We start from the raw sequence: 26,175 nt of genomic DNA on the forward strand, positions 1-26,175 counted from the left end.
TGAATATATCACTTTGTAAATTTCTCCACTGTGAGACTAATAAAGGCATATCCAATCCAATCCAATGATTCAAATAGTTCTGAAGAGGAAAGTAATTACTTAAATGTTTGCAATTAATTTTTTAATTAATTAATTAAAGAAGTTCTTCCGTATCAATTCGAGCCGTCTGGACTCCAATATAGCACCCAGAAAATGCACAAAATGGCGCCCAAGCTCCGTTGGAAATGGGCTGATTTGTCTGCTTGGACTTCTGTGTGATGTTACCGCAATTGGTAGTCTTGGTACAACATACAACAATTCCTTCTAATTTCGCCATTAACACAGATCAACACGATGTTTTCAGACCAAACAAAGTACCCAAAATGCATTGTGTGTCGCTTTCTCAGTCAGGGGTGTTCCTGACGACACATCACGTCAGGCATTGTCATTAACTCGAAAACAAGACTTCCTGAATATTCAGCGCGAGTCTTAAAACATAGCTATATGCGGTGGAATCTTAGTAAAATGCGCTCAGTACTAGTCATTTGAAGTCATTTTACAAATTATGGACACAACTTGTCCGGAGGTGTCAGTTGTCCTTTAAATGGTTATTCTTGCATTTCCAATTCAGAGTCATGACCACACTGCCGTGTCACACAGCGTGACTCATCTATCTGCAATAATTCTGTGAATCACGTAAAAAGAAGGTCTTATCTGACTTGTCATTTTTCTCGAAGCATGCAGGAACTATTTATATTCCTGACATAACACTTAAGACAAAAACAAAAGCGCCATAAATAGCACCTTTCATGACACAAGACTACTTGCCTCGAAACTCAGGAGTGTTGATCACACAGACTCGAATGTCACAAGAATGAAATGAAAACTATAATGGAGTTTGAGCACCAACCTTTCCACCGTCTGCATGGTACTCCTTTTCGTCTGCGTTCAGCAGCTTGGCCAGTCCAAAGTCAGTGATCTTAACATGCTGAGGAGTCTTCACCAGGACATTCCTGGCCGCCAAGTCGCGATGGACCAAATGGCGCTCCTCGAGGTAGTTCATCCCCTTGAGATAGATGGGTGTCAAAAATGGCCAATTACAATTTAAAAGGTGAATTTCAGCATTTTTCTTGTTGGTCCGACACATATTGTCACATTTCTAGAAGAAGAAGATTGATTCATTTTTACATCGTTAAAATTATTACAGTCAAACCTGTTTTTTTTAATCATAATCTATTCCAGATCACTGTTCAAAAACCGAAACATTTCCCAATATAATCAAAGTAATCAATGTCTGCTTTTTTTAATCGTGATTGAACAATACAAACACGCCTGCTCACAATGGAACGCTACAGAAAGATAATGTCCAATTTGTGGAGATATCAGCAAAACACATCTGCTTTTTAATAAAAACTTGATTCAACAACACTAATGTGTTGGTCACAATGAAACGCGACACAAGGAAGTGACTTATAAAAAAGCAGAGGGGAGTCGAGTAGTGCATTCAGGTGCACTCAGTTTGGTCGAGAACTGATTCTCAGTTGTAAACCGATAAACCGACAAAAACCGAATTGGTCGAGAAGCGAGACGATTGAAAACCGAGGTTTGGCTGTACGTCCGTTTTACTATGCTGGGGTTTAAGTCAGACTTTTTGGAATTAATATTGAACAAAACCTTAGGGTGGGGCATCAATTACTAAGTGGTCGTCTCGGCCATGCAACATTAATCAGTCTTCCACCAAGAGGCAAACAATCCCAAATGTCTTACTCATGAGACCTAAGTGTATATTCCCTCCCAGTTCTTAAAGGTGGCTGAATACAACGTGCGTATAAACTTCCTCTGAGCTTTTTTCATTCATACCTCGTGCTTGCGTGGGCCACTTTGCATTGGCGTGAATGCACTATTACATAAACGAGTGAAAATACATAAAGTCTCCTTCATCCAGATTTCAACCAAAACATGCTTTATTCTCTCTACTGATGGGATGGTAGTGTTTGGTAGTGTTGTGCATACTGTATTTGCCTTCTGACGAATTAGTTGTTCTGTTGTTGGTATATAATAAAAGTGTTTCATAGCTCCCACTTGGGAGCCTCCAGCTGAAAAATTAGGGAAAATGGGGGACTGTCCCATGTGTCAGTTTTAGAGATATTGGAATATATCACTTAATTTTTGAACAATAAAAATGCTGTACCCATGGGAACACCAGGTTGAGAGTTCCTCACTTTATGACCTTGAATATGAGCATACTTATTATTTTGAGTGTTTTGCAGAGGCAATAAAAGGAGTCCAATATGTCGTAACTCACCTTGGCAATCTGCACGCACCAATTGAGCAGGTACTGCGAGCCGATATTGTCCTTGTTCTCCTTGACATAGTCCAGCAGGCAGCCAAATGGCATCAGCTGGGTGACGAGCTGTACAGTGGACGTCAAACAGATGCCCAGAAGGCGACACACGTGTGGGTGCTCGACGCTGGCCATCACATAGGCCTCCTGCAGTGCACACATTCAAAAATAGGTCCCAAAAATGGCGGCACAACACATTTTCACTTCTTACCCGCCCACTATTTACAGTTGTGCTTATTTTCCTTTGGCTCACGGGTGAGTTGTAGTTTATCCGAGTTGACTTTGCGGCACGAAGTGGCATAAACCGGTAAGGATTCTGTTTTTATTTAGATAGTTTTGTTTCCTCACGTGCTTATATGTTCCTCGTTTTTTTTCACCTATTCTTGTTCTGCGGCCACCATCAGTTCCCGTTCCGACGGCACGCATCCTGTGGCCGCCATTTGTCCCCTCTTCGAGAAGGACTCTTCCTGGAACTGCCATTGGATGGGACCATGAGGATCCGTCCCTTGTGTGAAAGGTATTAGTTTTTGTTTTGATAGTTTTGTTTCTTCATGTGCTTTTGCCTTCAATTTTTTGTTTTATATCCATCGTTTCTTGTCATTCGGTTATTTTGTGTCAAATAATCAGCTCCCTAAGCCCTTTGTCTAGGCCAGGTATTCTTTGTCGTATCGTCAGTTTGCTTGTATTTAGATAAAGAAGTACAGAGAAAGTCAGGAAGGAATTGCATTGTGTCTTTGTAGATCTAGAGAAAACGTATGGCAGGGTGCCCAGAGAAGAGCTGTGGTATTGCATGAGGAAGTCTGGAGTGGCAGAAAAGTATGTCAGAGCGGTACAAGACATGTATCATGACTGTAAGACAGTTGTGAGGTGTGCTGTCGGTGTGACGGAGGAATTCAAGGTGGAGGTGGGACTCCACCAGGGGTCAGCTCTGAGCCCCTTCTTATTCGCTATGGTGATGGACAGGCTGACAGACGATGTTAGACAAGAATCTCCTTGAACCATGATGTTTGCAGATGACATTGTGATCTGTATCGAGAGCAGGGTACAGGTGGGGGAGAAACTATAGAGGTGGAGGTATGTCCTGGAAAGGAGAGGAATGAAGATCAGTCGCAGCAAGACCGAAAATATGTGTGTGAATGAGAGGGATCCAAGTACAAGAGTGATGCTACAAGGAGAAGAGATAAAGAAGGTGGAGGAGTTTAAGTACTTGGGGTCAACTGTCCAGAGCAATGGAGAGTGTGGAAAAGAGGTGAAGAAGCGTGTCCAGGCAGGCTGGAACGGCTGGAGAAAAATGTCAGGTGTAATGTGTGATAGAAGGGTTTCAGCGAGAATGAAAGGTAAGGTGTACAAAACGGTGGTGAGAGCAGCCATGATGTTTGGACTGGAGACAGTGCCACTGAAGAAAAGACAGGAAGCAGAGCTGCAGGTAGCAGAGATGAAGATGTTGAGGTTTTCTTTGGGAGTGACCAGGTTGGGTCGGATCAGGAATGAATATATCAGAGGGACCACTCATGTTAGAGGCTTTGGAGAGAAAGTCAGAGGTCAGACTGAGATGGTTTGGACATGTCCAGAGGAGAGAGAGAGTGACTATATTGGGAGAAGGATGTTGCGCCTCGAACTGCCAGGTAGGAGACCGAGAGGAAGACCTAAGAGGTTTATGGATGTTGTCGAAGAGGACATGAAGGAAGCTGGTGTGAAAAAAGAGGATGCACAAAACCGGCTTAGATGGAAGACACTGATTAGCTGTGTCAGGGGTCTGAAGGGAAAGCTGAAAGGAAAAGAAGAAGAAGTTTGCTTGTATTGAGTTCCCTGGGTTCGGTCAGTCTTGCTCGGATCATTGTGTTGCTCAGATTTCGTGGATTTTTTGTGTGTTACAGAATCATTTTTTTTCCAGTGTACATGTTGTTCATACATAATGTTCAGTACTCCCTGGTTCCCTGATTTTTGGGTCTACCATCAGGTTCCTCATGACAAAATGAAAGGACAAATTTAGACAAAGCTCACAATTTTGCCGCATCTCATTTTTCTCACATTCATTTGTTGCTGTTACAGACACATCAACAAACGTCCTGTACATTACTGCATTTGGACTAAATTCAGAATTTAAGGGTCAATTCAGTAAAATGAGAGAATTTCCCGTTGCACACTAGATAATCTCATGGCACATGAATGCGCGATGTCGTGGTTTAGAATCATTTGTTTGGTGCATGTTGGTTCTAAAAAAGTGGCTTGAAACATTTTCCATAAAATGAATACAGTGATCCCTCGCTACTTGGCGGTTCACTTATCGCGGCTTCAGTGCATCACAGATTTTTTTTCAGGGGAAAAAAAAATAAAAATGAATGAATGGCAGGCAAATGTGCAAACAAACAAAGTAAAAGAAACAACCTGCAAACAACACTGCAAACAAAGAAGAATAAAATCAAACACACTGGCTTTGACAGGTCATGGACAATGTTCCCTCTAAGCTGCGCGCGTGCGCAATCGCGCACTGCTTGCACATACTCAGCGCACAAGGACATCTATGCAGCGCACAAAATACAATAAAACAGAAACACATTAATTAATATCTAATTTTAGATATCATATAATGTAGTTAATTAGACCAATTCTATATATATATATATTGTGATATCATGAGAAGCTAGCTCTCAGCGGGACAGGACAAGAAGTGCAATGGACGACAGGTTTGGATACAAACAAAAGGTTTTAATCAAGGGTTCCAGGGGGAATTCACAAGCAACAAAGGTTTGAATAGTGTCTCTTCCAATACTTATCAAAAATAAAGTCTCTTCTGATACTTAAATCCAAATAAAGTCTCTTCTGCTACTTAAATCCAAATAAAGTCTCTTCTGCTACTTAAATCCAAATAAAGTCTCTTCTGCTACTTAAATCCAAATAGTCTCTTCTGAGGTAAAACTGAAGACGGGGTTCTTTACAAGAGTCTCTAGGCCTCACCCCTCTTGACGTCCTCGTCATGTAGCCTAGCCACCACCTATGTTCAAATCCAGTGTCCAGTCGTGTGGTCCCAACTGGCAATGATGGAACTCATTGCCAGCAATCAACTTCTCCACAGAGCACAGCAACCGAGCTTGTCTTTCCCCAAGCTGCACACTCAGAGGCTCTCTGCCTTAAGAGCCCTGCTTTCCAATCAAGCCCTCATCAGCTGCAGGTGTGTGGGTTTAATTGCTGCCTTCCACCAGGTGGGGCCAAGACTCTCTTAGGGTGGAGCCATCTTAGGGGGATGTATTTGCCCTCCAGGACAAAGCCTCTAGTGACATCACAATATATATATAAGAGCAATAAACAGTTATGCCCTGCCAGTGATCAGATACCCTGCAGGAATAATAAGGTGGCCAAAGGAAGAGATTCAGACCACGGATGTTAAGACCCGAAAACGCCTCACCATGCACGGAGGGTTCCATCCCAAGTCCAACACCCTGAGACTGTACACAAGCCGTAAGGAAGGAGGCCGGGGACTAGTGAGTGTGAGAGCCACTGTCCAGGATGAAACATCCAAGCTCCATGAATACATCAAAGAGAAGGCTCCAACGGATGATGTACTCAGAGAATGTCTCAGACAATGGGGAACAGAGGATGAGGTGCTGGATGAGGGACAATCATGGGAGGAAAAGCCCCTACACGGGGTGTACCACCGAACCATAGCAGAAGTGGCTGCTCTCAAGAAGTCCTATCAGTGGCTAGAGAGGGCTGGCCTAAAGGACAGCACAGAGGCACTCATCCTGGCTGCCCAAGAGCAGGCCCTGAACACCAGAGCCATAGAGGCAGGCATATACCACACCAGACAAGACCCAAGGTGTAGGTTGTGCAAAGAGGCACCTGAGACAATCCAACACATAACTGCAGGGTGTAAGATGCTGGCAGGGAAAGCCTACATGGAGCGCCATAACCAGGTGGCTGGCATAGTCTACCGAAACATCTGTGCGCAGTATGGACTGGAAACCCCAAGGTCAAAATGGGAAACACCTCCTAAGGAGGTGGAGAATGACCGAGCAAAGATCCTGTGGGACTTCCAGATACAGACCGACAAGATTGGATTGGATTGGATTGGATATGCCTTTATTAGTCTCACAGTGGAGAAATTTACATTGAAATTTACAAGATGGTAATGGCCAACCAACCAGATATCGTGGTCATAGATAAAGGGGAAAAGAAAGCCGTTGTCGTGGATGTAGCGGTCCCGAGTGATGGAAACATCAGAAAGAAGGAACATGAGAAAATCGAGAAATACCAAGGGCTCAGAGAGGAGCTGGAGAGAGCCTGGAATGTAAAGGTGACAGTCGTGCCTGTGGTGGTCGGAGCACTCGGGGCAGTGACCCCCAAACTCGACGAGTGGTTGCAACAAATCCCGGGAACAACATCGAATATCTCGGTCCAGAAAAGCGCAGTGCTGGGAACAGCACGGATACTGCGCAGAACCCTCAAGCTTCCTGGCCTCTGGTAGAGGACCTGAGCTAAAATGGGGGTTAGACGCGCATTTGTATTTTTTTATATATATATAGTACCATTTTGCAATGTAACTCAATGAGTGATAGATGTCCAGCCAACAATGCCGTACAGTTCACATACGCTACGCAGCCAATCTGAGCCGAGGGGCGCGAATGTGCCCTGCCCATACGCGCCGTGATACTGGTGTGTGGCCACAGCGTACACATCTGATGCTCACAGTGGTCCTCAGTGTGCTCAGGGAGCTTGTGTGTCTGCTCAGACACATGAAAAATTAGAGGGAACATTGCTCCTGGAGAATTCTGATCCATGAGCTGTTCTCTTTTCTCAAAAAAATAAGAAAGACAAGAAAAGAAAGAGTGCCAACAACTACCGATAAAAATGTTCTTCTCTCTGAGAAAGACTCCTTCAGTAGAATAAGATGCTACAGTGCAGCGGAGTCAGAATGAATAGGCGCAGCAGAAAAATATTGTTTTACAACACCGTTCTTCAAACTATTAAATAAAAGAGGTTTTATTTTGTGTTTCATTCTGCAGTATATACAGTTTTGCATTGTAAAAAAAAAGTTTTGCATTGTAAAAAAAAAAAAAAAAAAAAAAAAAAAAAAAAAAAAAAAAAGTTTTTTTGTTTTTTTTTAACTACATTGTACTTCGCGGATTTCACCTATGACAGCATATTTTTGTTACGTATCTCCTGCGATAAACGAGGGCGTTCACTGTAACTGCTTAATGATGGAGATGAATAGAGTCTGGAATATATTCATTTGGTTGTCATGATTGTCTGTGGGAAAATTAGAACAACTCATGCAGTTTGTAGACGTTGCATTCATTTTCCAGAAGGCCTTGAATAACATGATTGGATTACTGTATTATGGATTTCCTCCGGTGAGACGGTTTCTCCAATTACACTCAAAACAAGCAGTCGTGGTGATTTTCAAATTGGGAATCCACTTACGTCCAAAACCTCTTTGTTGGCTTTCGGTGTTGTGGCCTCCCTCAAAACTTTGATGGCCACAGGTATCTTCACATCTTCTCCCTCTGGGACCCAAAGACCCTGTATGGACACACAACCAAAGGAGGGTGTTTAATGACCTCTCAAAAGTATTGCAACACGCACAACATTCCTGTATTTATGGACCACATTGGGGATTCATTTCAAACATCACATGTTTAATTCAGCGAAACAATTTGCAGTGCTTTCGATGAGAAGGTTTCTTCAGCCGTCATCTGTACAATTTTGAAGGTTTCAAAATACGAAACACGGAGAACGTCCCAAATCGCCTACATATGAAAGCGAAAAAAAAAGGCATGCCTTGCAAGAGTTTGGGCTCAAGGAGGTTAATCTCATGCATGATGAGCTGTCGACTGATCTTTATATCAGAATCAGAATCAGAATCAGAATCATCTTTATTGCCAAGTATGTAGAACACACAAGGAATTTGTTTCCGGTAGAACACGCTGCACTAGTATCGTTGTCAAAAAAACTGCTAAGTGGCACTATACAGTTCCATTTTGGCTACTGTTGAAAGAGTTCAAAGAGTTAATGGCTTGGGGGAAGAAGCTGTTTAATATGAGCAAACAAAAGACTTATGAATAACTTGGAACCCTAAAATCATTTCTTCCGTCCTGGGGTAATATACTGGTTATGAGAGTAAGAAATCTACACAAGCAATAAAATGCAAGCCAATCAGAAGACAAATAGCAAATGCATTACATCATCCTACTCCTAAATCTTCAAGTGTGTGGTGAATACACACAGGAAGCAAATATGGAGTTATTGGAGTGTGTGAGCAGGCGAGTTAAAAATGTCTTTTAATTGAAAAATTGATATCAGAAGCGAAACAAAGTCAGAAGAGATTTCTTGTCAAACCTGCTATTTTGAGGGGGGGGGGGCTGTTATTACCTTGTAGACTGTCCCAAAAGCCCCTGACCCCAAAACTTTGATTTTCCTGAATTCGGGTTCCTTGAGGATGCGCAGCAGGGCTTGGTTGGGGGCCTCGCCACTTGGAGTCAGTGGTTCTACCAACTGGAACGACAGTGCTCAGATATTACGTACACCAAAACAACGAGCTCCCATGACGCAGATCTCTCTCTGGCGATATGTCGATGTCTTTTCTCACCCCCCTTGATTCATACCTCTTTCTCTTGGAGTAGTCGCCTCATTGTCCTCTTCCGCTTGATATGGCGTCGCCGCAACAACACCACAACCGACAGGCCTGCCAGCAAGACCACCAAAAGGCCACCCACCACACCTGCCGCAATCATGGACAGACCCGAAGAGCTGTGGCGAGAACATGGTCGCAAAATAAGCATTACAACAAAATTAGTAAAGACCAGATTGTTGGGGATCCCAAGCAACTGCTAATAAGTGTAGTCAACCAAAGGAGTGTAGTGCCTGCGTACGTGCGTACATACGCACATACACGTATATGCACATACGCGTATATGCACATACGCACATACTGTACATGTGCATACATATGTGCATACATACATACACACACGCATACATACATACACACATGCATGGATGCACGCATACATACACACACACGCGCACACGCACACACACACACACACGCGCACACGCACACGCACACGCACACACACACACACACACACATGCATACATACACCCTCCAAATCCCCACCAAATGTTTAGAATTGCCTAGATTCATAGTTTCAAATCAAAATATAAAAAAGCCCACTTCAATAGAACTTGAGAGTCACCTTATAACTAAACCCTTGAAAATAAATGGCTTCCAGATGATTTGATTTTGGAAACAAGTGGACAAAATTGGACAAACAGACACGCAGCAGAAGTCCTCTGCATATTATATTTTAACTCATTCAATGTCTTTCCGAATTTATTTGTGAATTGAAAAGCATGACGTGGAGCGCCATTTCCAAATTTGTTTGGGATTTCTTTTTTCTTGCAGAGTGTGCGTTTCAAGCGTTGGTCTGACCTCTGGCAATGTTTTTGCCTCCCATGAGGGGGCAGCATTTAGCTTTTGTACAGCCACCTCCACTTTCAATGCAATAACTCTACAACCCAGTAAGCTTGAAATAAACGTTTTTTTCTGATGAATGAAGAGAGTAAGGTTTCTTACGCTACATTGAATGTGAAAATGACAAAAACCCTGGCATATACTGTATACACACTAACATTAGTGGTGTGAGTTTGTGTTACTTCAGGGTTGAGTGGCTGCCGCTGCTCACCTGCAGAAAAGAAATGTTCTTATACCGTGACTGTAAAGTGCCCTTTAGAGTTTTGAAAGGCGCTTCGAAATAAAATGTATTATTATTACATATTTGCACATCATCTGGCAGTGAATGAGTTAAAAGAGCCAATACGTGTCGCCTCAACGTACTGCCTCGGGGTCTCTTACAATTTGGCCACAAGCAAAGTGCACAAAAATGTTGAAAGAGCCATCCACACAAAAAACAAATTTACAGTGATACCTCAGTTTACGAACTTAATTAGTTCCCAGAAAGTGTGTGTCTGCCAAACATTTATTTCCCATAAGAAACCATTAAAAATGAGAATAATCCGTTTCCAGGTCCCCATAAAACAATTGTCTACGAAATGAGACTTAAAACTACACAACATATACCTTATTTTATGTATAATAAATGTGCTATTGTATTGTAATTAAAGAAATAAACGGTACTCTATAATAAAGTCGTTTTATTTCCCTTTGTGATGGTTGTTGATGCAGTTGCCTTTTGATGGTATCCGAGTGAAGTTGTTGTGCTTTCTCTGCGATAATACCCTCTCACACCGTCCCCTGTTAGCTGCTTTTCATTAATCCAAATCAACAGAAGTTTTTCAACCTCTTCTATTGCCTGAGACCGTTGCTTAGGCAACATAGAAACACCCTTAGCCACACGTAGCAATGGTTGACTTAGCATACTGGTACTGGGATGCTAAGTCACACAAACGCACACCTTGTTCGTGTTTTTCGACGATCTCCTTCTGCTCGACCGTAATTTTGTCTTTTGTGTCCTCTTCGGCTTAACAATAGCCAGTTTTGGGGTCTTTTTCTGCCCAAAAAAAGAAAAAGCATCCACTCGATAACAAACCACGTATGCACTGAGTGCAGTCAAAGAAAGGGGCGCTGTTTGACCGTGTAGTTTGGTGTTCTTCCGCCGAAAACTAGTCAGCCAGCCATTGTGGCGCTCCGTGTGTTTCCCAAAAACTAGTTTGTATGCCAAGATTATATTCTTGCGAATTTAATATTTGTAAACTAAAGCATTCTTAATCTGAGGTATCACTGTACTTTATTTCAAGGGGTATTTTTTAATGTGGTTTTCTATTCATGTATTGAATAGAGAACCACAAATAAGAGGGTGGTGGGGTCACAATTCAAGTGCACGGTGTTAAGACGGTGTGCACACATTTTGCCACTCATCATGTGTGGGATAGAGATGTTAGCGATAAAGAGCTACACCGCAAGTAGAACATAGCCAGTAGGATGAAATCAGCACATTTTACTTACATTTTACCCTGGCAGCCTTCATGACCGGGTCCTGTGCACCTGTAAACAAAAATTAAGTACATGTACTTAATACTATACGTCATGGAGGCCTGTGAAATCCATCCATTTTCTTTAATGATCACCATTAGGGTGCCAGAGGTGTGGTACACCGGAACTGCTGAACTGGTTGCAATCAAAAAAAAACATTCTATAGAACACAACACAAGGCATATGTATTTATTGATGGATTTATAGCCCGGTGGTCAACTGGCTCCACTTTCCTGTGTGGAGTGTGTAAGTCCTCCCTGTGCCTGTGTGTGTTTTCTCCAGGTTGTTTGGTTTCTTCTCACATTCCAAAAATAGGCACGGCAGTTTAATGGGACACTCTAAATTGTCCATAGGTGCGAGTGTGAGCGTGGATGGTTGTTTGTCTTTGTGTGTGACAAATAGGGCTAGTATAGGCTGAAGCACTCTCCTGAGCATAAGGGGATAAGAAAATGGATGGACGGATTGATAGATGGATGATTTATCTCACTCAGAATATGGACAATTTTGAATTTTGAGTCCATGAATGAAACCAACATACATGTTTTGAGGAGGAAAGTTCAAGGGGAACGAACACATGCAGACAGGAAGGCCAGAACGCAGATTAAAAGCCCCAACATCAGTACAGCCAGATAAAAGTGCTAATCACCGGGCCTAAAATAAGAACCATGTCAGGGCATGATAGAGTTAGTGTCATTACAAAATAAAAATAGTAGCAGAAAAGAAGTTTAAATCGTAATTTTCCATCATCAAATAGCAAGTAACACCAGTGTTCATAATCCAACCCAGAAAAAGATGATTTGGAGCCATATTGGGTAACTTCAAATGAAACCAAACGTCTCATTATACGGCAATGTGATTTTGCCTGGGCCAATCAACAAAGGAAAGCCGTGATTAAAGGGATGAAAACTGCGTCATCATTTTCAATGTAATAATCATGATTCCACATTGAAGTTACAAATGCAAAATAATGTTACCCTTGGGTGCAGTTGGGGTGACACAGCCGGCAGACTTTGGCGTCGTCAGCGTACTTCCACACGAGTGAGTCGTCCTCACCGGGCACGCCTTGAGGACAGCGGGACACGCAAAAGAGTCCGTCTTTGAAGTTGGCACACTTGCTGCAGTTGGCGGAACCCTGCAAGTGCACAGAATCAAAACGGCGGTGAGTGTGAGAGTGACTGTTGTATGTCTTTGTGTGCCCTGCGATTGGCTGGCAACCAATTCATATATATATATATATATATATATATATATATATATATATATATATATATATATATATATATATATATATATATATATATATATATATATATATACACAGTAAAGTCTCGTTATATCGATATTCAAGGGAGTCCGAAAAAAATATCGATATAACCGGGACTATCGATATATCCGACCCTGTTTGCATGTAATTTTCTCCGTGCGTGCATAGAAATAGTATCGATATAACCGGGACTATCGATATATCCGATATCGATATACCGAGACTTTACTGTATATATATATATATATATATATATATATATATCTCATGCATAGAGGGTTCCATCCCAAATCCAGCACCCTGAGACTGTACACAAGCCGTAAGGAAGGAGGCAGGGGCCTAGTCAGTGTGAGAGCCACTGTCCAGGATGAAACATCCAAGTTCCATGAATACATCAAAGAGAAGGCTCCAACGGATGATGCACTCGCAGAATGTCTAAAACAATGGGGAACAGAGGATGAGGTGCTGGAAGAGGTGGGGTGAGGTTCAATTTGGATCGGTCATACAATAGCCTGCTTAGGCAACACAGGTTAGGCAACATTCATAATGCTGTTGAAGTGATACCGGAGGGAGTGGGGCAAATAGGCCAGTCGTTAGTCAGGAATGTAGGAACAATCAGTGGGGCCACAGGGAGTGGTCCTCTGCTCCCCCCAACCTGAGCCGCCATGTCTAGACATTAGGGATATATAAATAGGGCCGATACGACCAGTAAGACTTTAGTTCGCTGACGAAGCCTCTTGGATAGGAGGCGAAACGTCCGACACCTTCAAAAAAGTACAGATGACGGCTGAAGAAACCTCATCGATGGACCACTCCTGTACGACTGAGAGCTTACACAGACGTTCTGGAAGAGGGACAACCATGTGAGGAAAAGCCCCTACACAGAATGTACCACCGAACCATAACTGAAGTGGCTGATCTCAAGAAGTCCTATCAGTGGCTAGAGAGGGCTGGCCTAAAGGACAGCACAAAGGCACTCATCCTGACTGCTCAAGTGCTTGTACAGTACTTGGATCACTCTCATTCACACATATATTCCGTCTTGCTGCGACTGATCTTCATTCCTCTCCTTTCCAGGGCATACCTCCACCTTTCTAGTTTCTCCCACACGTGTTCCCTGCTCTCGCGACAGATCACAATCGATGAAAAGGTTTCTTCAGCCGTCATCTGTACTTCTTTGAAGGTGTCGGACATTTCGCTTCTTATCCGAGATGCTTCTTCAGCGAACTAAAGTCTTACTGGTAGTATAGGCCCTATATATATCCCGACTGTCCAGACATGGCGGTGCCGGACACTGCGATGATAGGTCCCTGCTCTAAGGTTGTTATGTGGACGATACTTTCGTCATAATTAAAAAAACAATAAATTCAATCCTTCACAGATCACCTCAACTGGGGAAATTAAATTTACTCGCGAGGACATTAAAGAGAACCAACTAGCCTTTTTGGATTGCAAAGTAATTATAAAAGAGGACCGAGCGCTAAAAAACAGAAGTCTTTAGGAAGGCTACGCACACTGACCAATACTTTCTTTTTGATTCTAACCATCCTTTACAACACAAACTAGGAGTTATCAGAACCCTCCAACATAGGGCTAAACTAATACCAACAAGCATTGAAGGTAGAGAAAAGGAGTCAAAACATATCAGGAGAGCACTCACTAACTGTGGGTACCCCCAGTGGTCATTCAACAAATGTCAGAAAGAAAGAATAGGTAATGAAACCAACAATTCTGAAGATAGTATAAGGAGAGGGGTAGCAGTACCTTACATTGCAGGAGTTTCTGAAAAACTACAGAGTCCTTTGGCAATACAATATTCCTACTTATTTCAAACCGATAAACACTTAAAGGCAAAAATTAGTGCATCCAAAAGATAGGCTGCCAAATGAAAAGCAAAGTCATGTAGTTTATTCAATACATTGTAAAAATGAAGATTGTAAAGAGCAATACATCGGAGAGACGAAACAAATTCTCAAAAAAAGACTATCAACATCGCAGGGATAATACGAGTGTGCCTCAATCGGCAGTACATATGCACCTAAAAGCTAGCAACCACTCATTTGATGACAATGAGGTTAAAATCTTAGCAAAAGAAAATAGATAGTTTGAAAGGGGAGTAAAAGAAGCTATTTTCATAAAACAGCAAAATCCTTCCCTTAACCGTAATGGTGGGGTGAGGTTCAATTTGGATCGTTCATACAATCGACTGTTTAGGCAACATAGGATTAGTCATGCTGATGAGGTGATACCAGAGCCAATTGGGCAATCAGTCGTCAGTCAGGACAATAGAAGCTATCAGTGGGTCTGCAGGGAGTCCTGACTTTAGTTCGCTGAAGAAGCATCTTGGATAAGAAGCGAAACGTCCGAGACCTTCAAAGAAGTACAGATGACGGCTGAAGAAACCTTTTCATCGATGGACCACGCCTGTATGACTGAGAGCTTACACAGACGTACAGATTACAATGTCATCTGCAAACATCATGGTCCAAGGAGATTCTTGTCTAACATTGTCTGTCAGCCTCCATCACCATAGCGAATAAGAAGGGACTCAGAGCTGACCCCTGGTGGAATTAGAATCAGAATCATCTTTATTGCCAAGTATGTAGAACACACAAGGGATCTGTTTCCGGTAGAACACTGCACTAGTATCATCATCAAAATATTGCAAAGAGGCACTATACAGTTCTATTTGGGTGACTGTTTAAAGAGTTAATGGCTTGGGGGAAGACGCTGTTTAAATCTCTGCTGGATTTGGTGCGCATAGATCGGTAGCGCCTGCCTGAGGGGAGTTGCTCAAAAAGGAAAAGGGTGGTGGGCACGGTGCGGAGGCTCCAGTAGGATTTTCCACGTCCTTGTTTGGATTCTTGCAGTGTGCAAGTCCTCAAGAGTGAGTAGCGCAGTGCCAATGATTTTTTCCGCCGTCCTAACTGTCCATTGAAGTCGGATTTTGTCCATTTTTGTGGCGGCCCCGAACCAAAAAGTGATGGAAGAATACAGGATTGATTCGATGACAGCCTCCACCTTGAATTCCTCCGTCACACCGACAGCACAGCTCACAACTGTCTTACAGTCATGATACAGGTCTTGCACCGCTCTGACATACTTTTCTGTCACTCCAGACTTCCTCATGCAATACCACAGCTCTTCTCTGGGCACCCTGTCATACGCTTTCACCAGATCTACAAAGAACACCTCTCTCACAAAATGTTTGTGTCATTTGTTTGACGAATGCCATGTGATCTACTCGACCATGTATAGGCACACGCATTGGGGCGTCTACAACTCAAGAGTTGGACTACCATTCCGGGATCTTCATCTTCTGAAGCACACTGTGTCTCACAGCAATGTATATGTAACTAGAAATAAATAATCATATACTTGTGTGCAATCTCAGTGTCATATCTAAAGTTATTCATGATGTGAGTCTGCCCTCAATGAAATCGCCTGTGCTGCATTTAGAGACCTCATTAGGGTATCACGTACTGGAGCGCTGCAAGTGGGCGTCCCGTTCATATGACGACACTCTGGATGACAAGGAACGCAGGTTTTCTTCACCATGGCCTCCCGTGGCTCCCTGCAAAGCCGAAGAGGGTTAAATGTTAAACCAGATTTAACCTTTAACAAACAAACTCAGATGAGAATGTTTGTCATATTACAGATGGACATTTAACTGGCTTGCTTTTTAATAACAAATCACTTGTTAAACATTATGCCGGGAAGATCGTAAGCCGAAGTATCACTGTACTAACACTTTAGCTAACAAACTTTTCGCCTTACGAACGTTAAATTCGTGAGAATATAATCTTGGCATACAAACTATTTTTCGGGAAACACACGTAGCGCCACAATGAGTGATGTGTCATTCGCGAACGAGCCGGTTATTGGAGCTCCTGAAATGGCAGCCGGCTCTTTTTCTCTATTCCCTGCCCCCAGTCTTTGGGTAAAGCCGCACGTGATTGGTCAAGATCCGTGGTAGAGGAGGGAGGGGACACACGCAGCCGTGAGCGGTGGGGGGGGGGGGTTACAGAAACAAATACAAACACACAAAAGGGAGACGACAGTGCTTGAAACAAAAAACAAAAGTGAAAAAAAAACAAAAAAAAAAACAAAACTGAAATGGTGAGAAAATGCGTAGGAAACACAGTTCATTTCACTTTATTGATAGTTCAAAGGCAGAGTGGAGACTGCAAGGTTAAAATATCCAATCAATTATGCTCTACAAATAACCCGCACAAGCCATCTGTACAATTTGAAGAGAACATACAAGCAAGGGAACCAGCTATTAATGAAGTTTCTGATGTGTCTGCCTGCATCTGTTGCTGTTGCAATATCACAACTTCTAAGATACAACCCAGAGATCCTTGAGATACTTTATGCAAAAATCTATCCATTTCATCAAGCCATCAACGACCATCACAAAGGTAAATAAAATGACTATTTTACAGTAAAGTTTATTTCTTTAATTACAATACCATAGCACATTTATTATACATAAAATAAGGTATAGTGTGTGTAGTAGTGTGTGTAGTTTTAAGGCTTAATTAGTTGAAAATTATGTTTTGTGGGGACCTAGGAATGGATTATTCTCATTTTAATGGTTTCCTATGGGAAATTAATGTTTGGAATACACACTTTTCGCCTTACAAACACTTTCTGGGGACCAATTAAGTTTGTAAGCCAAGGTATCACTGTACATTTCAGGCTACATTGTTCACCCCTACCCCTCCAAGATGTTGCAGGAGTCCACACAGCTGCCATCGCGACTGTGGTCCCGACAGGCAAAGCACATGTCCGGGCCGGGACCCCAGCATCCGTCCACCGTGCACTTACGATCACATATATCGTTTCGCTGAACTAGAAGCAAATAGCAGGGATGATTGAGTTACCCATTTGTTGTCACTGTATTGCCGGCCTGAGAACCAACCGTATGGTATTTGTGAAATTATTATGCTTATTTACCGCATTTGTCAAAATTGGCATTTTCATTGACAGTGGTCGTCTGGCTGGCGGACTTGAAGAGCACCTTCCAGTGACTGTTGTTGGAGTAGCAGAGATTTTGATTCTTGATGATTACCACGTCACCATCACTAATTTCTTTGAGTGAACGCAGGCCCAGGTAGCTAATGTCCAGCTGGGTAACCACCAGGCTCCGGCTTCCCCTAATTAATTATATCAAACGTTTGTTTTCATTACACCATTGAATAAAAAGCAAATGTTTAAAAAAAAAATCCACATTTTGCATGCTCTTTACCGTTTAGTGCGTCCTCGAATAATTTCCAGGTTCTCAAATGGAACAAGGGAATCCATGCTCTTGGGCCATGTTTGAATCCACAAGTATCCTGAGGTGGCAATGGTCTTGTCAAGCATGAAAATAAGAAGCAGAGCAGGTGTCAAAAATTTTCAGGAAAACCTACCAGTTATTTCTTTAACCGTCTTGAACACATCCAGCTGGGCGGGGTCCATCTTTGGCGTTTTGGTGTATGCGTCCCTGCAAAAATCCGGCTGGTTGATGCTCTGCGTTAAGGCCGCGTAGGCTCTTGAGGTCCCTGACTTACCCGTGAATGGAGGTGCGGATGAAAGCGATGTTGCCATTGATTTTGGTGCAGTTTTTAAATGAGTCAATGTTGGTGGCGTTGATGCAGAGCGTGTTCGCCAGGTGGCCTGTCCCCAGTCCGTTACACACTGTCGAGAATTGAAACAATGGGGACATCTTGAATGCGAGGCATTTAACACATGTGATGAGGTAAATCTAAAGCCCCAAAGTAAACACAATACATGCAATTGCTCAATGACCATCTCTACAACAACATTCCGACTTTCTTTTGGCAGTCGTTAACCACCATGGTACACAAATAGAAATAATGGAGGGAAGCCCGGTAGTCGAGTGGTTAGCACATCGGCTTCACAGTGCAGAGGTCGCGAGTTCGATTTCCGCTCTGTGTTGAGTTAGCATGTTCTCCCTGGGCTCATGTCGGTTATTCCGGGTCCTCCGGTTTCCTCCCACATTTCAAAAACATGCATGGCAGGCCGATTGAACACTCCAAATTGTCCCTAGGTGTGAGTGGAATGGGGGTGGGGATGAGTGTTTGTGTCTGCCCTCCGATTGGCTGGCAACCAATTCAAGATGTCCCCCGCCTAGTCTCCGAAGACGGCTGGAATAGGCACCAGCACTCCCCGCGACCTTAATGAGGATAAAGTGGTCTGGAAAATGAATGGATATAAATAATGGACAGACTAAAAAATGTCTGATTCAGGTTGACAGCACTAAGTCATGGAACGAATGGCACATGGGAGCACATGATAAAAGGCCACATGCAAGGCGCATGCCATAGGCAAAAATGCACAACTGGTATTCATGACAGCTGTCACATTGTCCAACACAAATATATCTAATTAATCCAAAGCATGAAAAAGGTCCACGGCTCACAAAGCAGACAAGCATCTTGCCAAGTGATCATTCTGTCAGTTATTTATTTTACACAACAGAAATAAACTACAATCAAGTCGTTTAAAAAAGTTCAAATAATCCTGCGCCAAGGCAAAGAAGGACCAACCAGAGACAAAAATTTCAATAAAACAAATTATTAATAGAGCAGTCAGTCAGTTCACACGCACGCACATTTGTCACTAAATCAGTGCAATGCGGTCAATTCCTTGCAAGTGCCACAACTGCCATCTTGGATTTTAAAAAATATAACAGAACTACGACTAATACACATTCATTAAAACAAATGTCAGAGTGGCACAATGTGCACAATGTAAATGCCAATGAACATGCATTTGTTCGTTTTGTCAATGATTGTTCAGGAGAAATGCCACTTTGCACAATAGAAATAAATGAGCAGAGTTGGTGTTCAAATTTTAAATCACTACACAGATCTGACTGGCCGTCTGGCCAGTAATTCACGATCCTGCACTGGAAATAAGCACAACTGGAAATGATTCCCAGACTCAAAATTTGTTTTGATCTGTCTAGTAATGATTTGCATTTGTGGTCACACTAAGCAGGTGTGTTTGTGTGTAAAATGTGGCTCAACGTTTTCTTAAGGATGCAAACATAGACCGGTGTCAGCCGGCCGACACACCTTTGGGGCACAGTCCATCGCATTTGGCACATTTCCTGACGCCACCGTCCTCCACCTCATAAGTGTTGCCGTTGCACGTTCGCACACACGCACCATGGTCTGTCACCACATAGTTGTCTGTGAGGATTGAAAAAAAAACATGAGCAATTTTGCTTTTGAATGCGAGCAAAGGGACATTTCCCAGGCTGATGACACTTAAACATTGTAGATTAAGTCAAGGATCATTTTCAAGACAAAATCACCGCATTGCAAGACATATTCCACTGGCTCCCGGTCAAATATAGAATCAACTTTAAAGGACAACCGACGTCTCTGGACAAGTTGTGTCCATAATTTGTAAAATGGCTTCAAATGACTTCTACTGAGCGTATTTTACAAAGAATCCACCGCATATAGCTATATTTTACGTTTTAAGACTCGCGCTGAATATTCAGGAAGTCTTGTTTTTGAGTTGGTGACGAGTCCGTACGTGACGTCACTAAAGGACCGCCCCTGACCGTAAAAAAGAGGCATTTTAGAGGTCCACCCATCACGTCAATGTGTTTTGCTGTACTTGTTTGGTCTGGGGACCTCGTGTTGCACCCAAAAGCCGCCAGATGGCCAGAAGAGGGCATCCAAACGCCATATCAGAATCAGAATCAGAATCAGAATACCTTTATTCGTCCCGCAATGGGGAAATTTGCAGTCCACAGCAGCAATTGAAGAGGGATGGGGTTGGGGTGGGAGTGAAAGGATAGAAAACAAGATATTCTAAGCATAACAAAATAAAAATGTCAACTGTATACTGTGCAAATGGAGATGTGCAAAAACCGTTCTATAAACAAGACTGTACATAGTGCAGAATCAAGAAATGCATTTAGATATATTGCAACAACCCATATTTACAAGTGTCCAGTTTTTTTTGTTGTTTTTTTTTTCACATGTGATCATTGGGAATTGTGAAGCCTGACAGCAGTCGGTAGGAACGAGCGGCGGTACCTCTCCTTCTTGCAGCGCGGGTGTAATAGTCTCTGGCTAAAGGAGCTACCCAGAGCTGTCAGGATGGGCAGGAGGGGGTGGGAGGGGCTGTCCGTCATAGCTTTTAGTTTAGCTAGCGTCCGTCTGTTGCCCACCTCCTCTAGAGAGTCCAGCGAGCAGCCCGCGACAGAACTGGCCCGCTTGACAAAGCGCTCCAGTCTTTTTCTGTCTCGGGTGGTGATGCTGCCTGACCAGCAGACAATGCCATAGTGGATGGCTGATGCCACCACAGAGTCATAGAAAGTCTTTAGGAGTGACCCCTGAACTCCAAAAGACCTCAGTTTCCTGAGGAGGAAGAGGCGACTCTGTCCCTTTTTGATTAGGGCATCCGTGTTTGTTGTCCAGTCCAGTTTATTGTTGAGAGTAACACCCAGGTACTTGTAGGAGCTCACCCTCTCAATGTCTGAACCCTGGATGTTCAATGGTGCAGGTGAGGATTGTTTCCTGCAGAAGTCCACCACCAGCTCCTTGGTTTTCCCGGTGTTGATCTGGAGGTGATTCTGCTGGCACCAGTCCACAAAGTCCTTTGTCAGTCCCCTGTACTCCCTATCGTCTCCCTCTGTAATGAGGCCGACAATAGCTGAGTCGTCAGAGAACTTCTGAAGGTGGCAGGTTGGGGTGTTGTAATTGAAGTCCGAGGTGTAGAGGGTGAAGAGGAATGGAGCCAGGACTGTTCCCTGCGGCGCTCCGGTGCTGCAGAGAAGCCTGCCCGACTCACAGTTCTTTACTCTCACGTACTGTGGCCTGTTTGTGAGGTAATCTGTAATCCAGGATGTGAGGTGATGGTCGACTCCAGCATGCCGCAGTTTGTCCCCCAGTAGACTTGGCTGGATGGTGTTGAAGGCACTGGAGAAATCGAAGAATGTGATCCTCACCGTGCTCCCAGCATTCTCCAGGTGCAGCAACGCCGTATGGAGGAGGTAGATGATGGCATCCTCCACACCGATGCTGGGCTGGTAGGCAAACTGTAGCGGGTCCAGCGATGAGCTTGCCAGCGGTCGCAGTCTCTCCAGCGTCTTCATCAGGTGAGACGTCAGCGCCACCGGTCTGTAGCTGTTGAGCTCTTTGGGGTTGGCAATCTTGGGCACTGGGACCAGGCATGACGTTTTCCACAGCAGTGGAACTCTGCCCAGCTTCAGGCTCAGGTTGAACAAGTGCTGGACAATGACACACAGCTGGTCGGAGCAGGTCTTGAGGAGTCGGGAACTGATATCATCCGGACCTGCTGCCTTCCTCACCTGCATCCTCCTCAGTTGGTTCCTCACCTGCGCAGTTGTGACAGACAGGCAGGAACCAGGAGGCAGAGTGGCGGCTGAGGGTGTGGCAACGGTTGGGAGGGCAGATGTTGGTTGTGGAAAGCTGGTCGTGAGAGGGGGCAGGGAGGGTAAGGCCACAGTGAGAGTTGGTGCAGGTGCAGCTACAGGTGAAGTTGACGGTGGGCCGGGGGCGGCTGGCGTCTTGTCAAACCGATTGAAAAAGCGGTTGAGTTCATCTGCCCAGTCCTTGTCTTTTTCGTTCAATGTCACTGGGCTTTTGTGGCCTGAGATGTTTTTCAGGCCCTTCCAGACACCAGCGACATTGCTGGCTTGCAGCTGCTCCTCCATTTTCATCCTGTAGGCCTTCTTCCCCTCTCTGATCTTCCTCCTCAGTTGGATCTGCACGGCCTTCAGTTCCTCTCTGTTGCCCGACACAAAAGCCCTTTTCTTCTCCTTCAGGAGGACTTTTATGTCGGGATTAATCCATGGTTTGTTGTTGGCAAAACACCGCACAGTCCTGGTGGGTACGGTGTTTTGTTCACAAAAGTTAATGTAGTCTGTGATGGTGTTGGTGAGTGAGTCAATGTCTTCCCCATGAATCTCAGTAAAGAGCTCCTACCTGGTTGAATCAAAACAGTCCCGCAGAGCTTCTTCAGCTTCTGTGGACCATCTTTTGATCGTGCGGGTCACAGCTGGTTGCCTCTGGACAAGGGGTTTGTACACAGGCTGGAGATAAACCATATTGTGGTCTGCTCTTCCGAGAGGGGGGAGGGGGGAGGGTTTGTATGCATAAGGAATTTATCAGCCTGTGGAAACGGAGGTGGCCACAGGAGGTCGCCATTTTGTGCCTCTTTTTTTTGGGTGAGAGGCACAAATGGCACAAATATATTCTTTAATCGATTGCAAACATGTATGCTTTCCTCTTCAGAACTATTTGAATCATATTCATAACTGGATGTGTAACAAGAAAGCTCCGAATCTGAAGCCATTGCTTTGATTCACTAGCAATGCAAGACGTCTTGGCGTGACGTCACGAACTGGAGCGGGACTTTCTGAAAATGCACAATTCGCAGCTCAATTTTTTGCAGATTTTGGACACTTTAAGTCATTTTTATTGGTGTTTTGCATTTGACTAAAAATATCATACTTTGTTTGGGGAATTTTAGATGCTATAAAAAGTTTTTCTGGTGTCAGTTAAAAAAACAAAAAAGTGACGTCGGTTGTCCTTTAAAATTCTTCTTTATACATTTAAAGCTATCCATAACCTTGCCCCCCCCATACCTATCTGACCTTCTTCAAATTTTTATTCTTTCTTGTTCCCTCAGATCCTCTTCGTGCCTTGCATGCCTTGCACCCTGGGTCCGAGAGGACATTAATTTCATCTGTGCTGTATGTCATGCATATTAGCATATTTGACAATAAAGCTGACTTTGACTTTGATTGATTCTCTTCCCATCTTCAAATCCCATCTCAAAACCCACCTATTTAAAATTGCATTTTCTGTGTAGCTCTATCTCTTGTTTCTATTTATAATTGTATTTTATTTATTGTATTCTATTTATAATTGTATTTTATTTATTATTGTATCTATGCTGGTCTGTGACTGTAAAGTGTCCTTGAGAGCTTTGAAAGGCGCTTGAAACAAAATGTATTATTATGATGATGATGATGATGATTATGATGATTATTATTATTATTATTATTATTATTATTATTATTATTATTTCTTCTTGAAAGAAGTCATCCTCTTAAAAAAAAAAAAAGAATGAATGAGACTTGCAAAAGCGACCCCCCAAATCCCTGAGCCACCAACCGATACCGGTGAGAGCTTTGAAAGGCGCTTGAGACAAAATGTATTACAGTAAAGTCTCGTTATATCGATATTCAAGGGAGTCCGAAAAAATATAGATATAACCGGGACTATCGATATATCCGACCCTGTTTGCATGTAATTTTCTCCGTGCGTGCATAGAAATAGTATCGATATAACCGGGACTATCGATATATCCGATATCGATATAACGAGACTTTACTGTATTATTATTATTATTATTATTATTCGTACTAGTAGTAGTATTAGTATTAGTATTATTTCTTCTTCTTGAAAGAAGTCATCCTCTTAAAAAAAAAAGAATGAATGAGACTTGCAAAAGCGACCACCTGAATCCCTGAGCCACCAACCGACACCGGTGCATGGGTGGTTTGGTCCCAGGCCGCACAAAAAGAATCAATAACTTACATTACTTCAGTGTTTTACTTTGACCAGATTCTCTGTTACATCCGTTTAACATTTTATCATGCTTGATGCAGGTCAAGGCGTGCTTCGCGGTCACGTGATAGGTTATCGCTAAAATGAAACCAAGGTGCTAGCAAAAAAAAAAAAAAAACACAACAAAAAACATATTTGGAAAATGTCTTTGGGAAGGAGAAAAGGCCCAGCCAGGAGACAGAAGAGGTGCCAACAAGAAAAATAAGGCTACATTTAATAGACAGTGTCAGGAGTCCCACTTGACGATGACCCTTGTGGAGTTCTGTTGAGGGTGCTTCGGGAGTATGGTGTACAGCAAGCCCTGATACAGGCCGTTCGGTCCCTATAAGACCGATGTCAGAATTTGGTTTGTCACGATTTGCGAGGTGGTGGAGGCAGGAAGGGGGGGAGCAGGGAGTATTTGACAAATTGTATTAAATAAACCCAGCAGGAACAAAATCTCAAAAAACAAAGTCACAAACAAAATTATGAGTAAAATTCTGACAAGATGAAACAAACCTCACAGGGTGAAACAAACAATGACCTGACACTGAATGGTCATGCCGGGAGTCCTTTTAACTGCCACTGATTAAAACGACCAACACCTGTGCAGCTGCAGGTTGTGCCGAAAGTGCCACCCGTTGGTCGCCAGCCGGAACGTGACATGGTTTGCATTGCCGGCAGTAAGTCGGAATTGTTTCCAGTGAGGGTTGGGCTCCGCCAAGGCTGCCCTTTGTCACTGATTCTGTTCATAAACTTTATGGACATAATTTCTAGGCGCAGCTGAAGCGTTGAAGGGTCCCGTTTTCGTGGCTTCATATAGCATCTCTGCTTTTTGATGTGATATTGTTGGGGCCTTCAAGCGGGGCTCTCCAACTCTCAAGCGGTTGGGATGAGATTCAGCACGTCCAAATCTGAGACAAGGGTTCTCAGTCAGAAAAGAGTGGAGTGCCCTCTCCGTGTCGGGGAGGAGATATTGCCCGAACTGGAGGAGTTTAAGTATCTGGGAGTCATGTTCACAAATGGGGGCAGGGGGAGGCAGAGATCGACAGGCGGATCGGTGCGGCGTCTGCTGTGATGCGGACTTTGTACCGATCTGTCATAGTGAAGAAGGAGCACTTACGGGGGCAGCTCTTGACACAGGTGGCGCCAAAGTTATACTTCCCGTGCGGGTTGGGTACCAGCTGGTGCTGGTTGGGGTCGTAGCGCATGAGGCCCGGGCAGGAGTCCTTACACACCCCGTCATCCTGAAAGTCCCGGCAGGCCTGCAACACAAACAGAGCGCAGGCTTAATAAAAACAGTACATTCCTCCGTGCTGGCCTCGACGCTCCCCAGGCTGCGGCTGCGCACTCTACTGCTGCTAAATGTGAAGAACGCAACTAATAACCTAATATGGGACTTTTCAGAGAATTGGCCTCACGTCAGAGAACATAAAACAGCAGGGCCCTCACCGAAATATATATATATATATATATATATATATATATATATATATATACACACAGTAAAGTCTCGTTATATCGATATCGGATATATCGATAGTCCCGGTTATATCGATACTATTTCTATGCACGCACGAAGAAAATTACATGCAAACAGGGTCGGATATATCGATAGTCCCGGTTATATCGATATTTTTTCGAACTCCCTTGAATATCGATATAACGAGACTTTACTGTATATATATATATATATATATATACAATGAAGTGATCCTACATATTTTTTTCCAGCCTCTGTTATACAATTAAGGTGCTAAACTACAAAAATGTAGTTGTTTTAGAATAATTATTATACTTTTCTTTGTAATATTTATCGTACAACAATAAATTTGCTTTTACGGTGATTAGATTAGATGAGCCTTTATTAGTCTCACACTGGATAAATTTACATTTCACAGCAGCAAAGTAATAAAAGGAGATTGGAAGGAAAGGAAAGAAAGGAAAATAAAGTTATAATGCAAAAAAATAATCTCTAGCCCCATCACCC

At 43.3% G+C, this 26,175-nt stretch overlaps 1 protein-coding gene across 1 annotated transcript in view; it reads right to left on the reverse strand.

Moving 5' to 3' along the window:
• The window catches only part of egfra (epidermal growth factor receptor a (erythroblastic leukemia viral (v-erb-b) oncogene homolog, avian)), an 86,339-nt gene that overhangs the window by 14,450 nt on the left and 45,714 nt on the right, over positions 1 to 26,175 (reverse strand). Inside the window, exons 7-21 of the mRNA XM_089007423.1 lie at positions 25,309 to 25,450; positions 19,665 to 19,781; positions 18,135 to 18,261; positions 17,994 to 18,067; positions 17,831 to 17,918; positions 17,539 to 17,738; positions 17,301 to 17,433; positions 16,063 to 16,153; positions 12,290 to 12,447; positions 11,289 to 11,327; positions 8,926 to 9,070; positions 8,693 to 8,815; positions 7,745 to 7,843; positions 2,285 to 2,470; positions 890 to 1,045 (exon numbers count right to left, since the gene is read on the reverse strand). Coding sequence (XP_088863549.1) covers positions 890 to 1,045; positions 2,285 to 2,470; positions 7,745 to 7,843; positions 8,693 to 8,815; positions 8,926 to 9,070; positions 11,289 to 11,327; positions 12,290 to 12,447; positions 16,063 to 16,153; positions 17,301 to 17,433; positions 17,539 to 17,738; positions 17,831 to 17,918; positions 17,994 to 18,067; positions 18,135 to 18,261; positions 19,665 to 19,781; positions 25,309 to 25,450 — 1,878 coding nt within the window. The remainder of the gene's footprint in view (positions 1 to 889; positions 1,046 to 2,284; positions 2,471 to 7,744; positions 7,844 to 8,692; positions 8,816 to 8,925; positions 9,071 to 11,288; positions 11,328 to 12,289; positions 12,448 to 16,062; positions 16,154 to 17,300; positions 17,434 to 17,538; positions 17,739 to 17,830; positions 17,919 to 17,993; positions 18,068 to 18,134; positions 18,262 to 19,664; positions 19,782 to 25,308; positions 25,451 to 26,175) is intronic.

This window comes from Hippocampus bargibanti, linkage group LG11 (assembly GCF_051943395.1).
Source record: "Hippocampus bargibanti isolate YZ-2025 linkage group LG11, ASM5194339v1, whole genome shotgun sequence".
NCBI lineage: Eukaryota > Metazoa > Chordata > Actinopteri > Syngnathiformes > Syngnathidae > Hippocampus > Hippocampus bargibanti.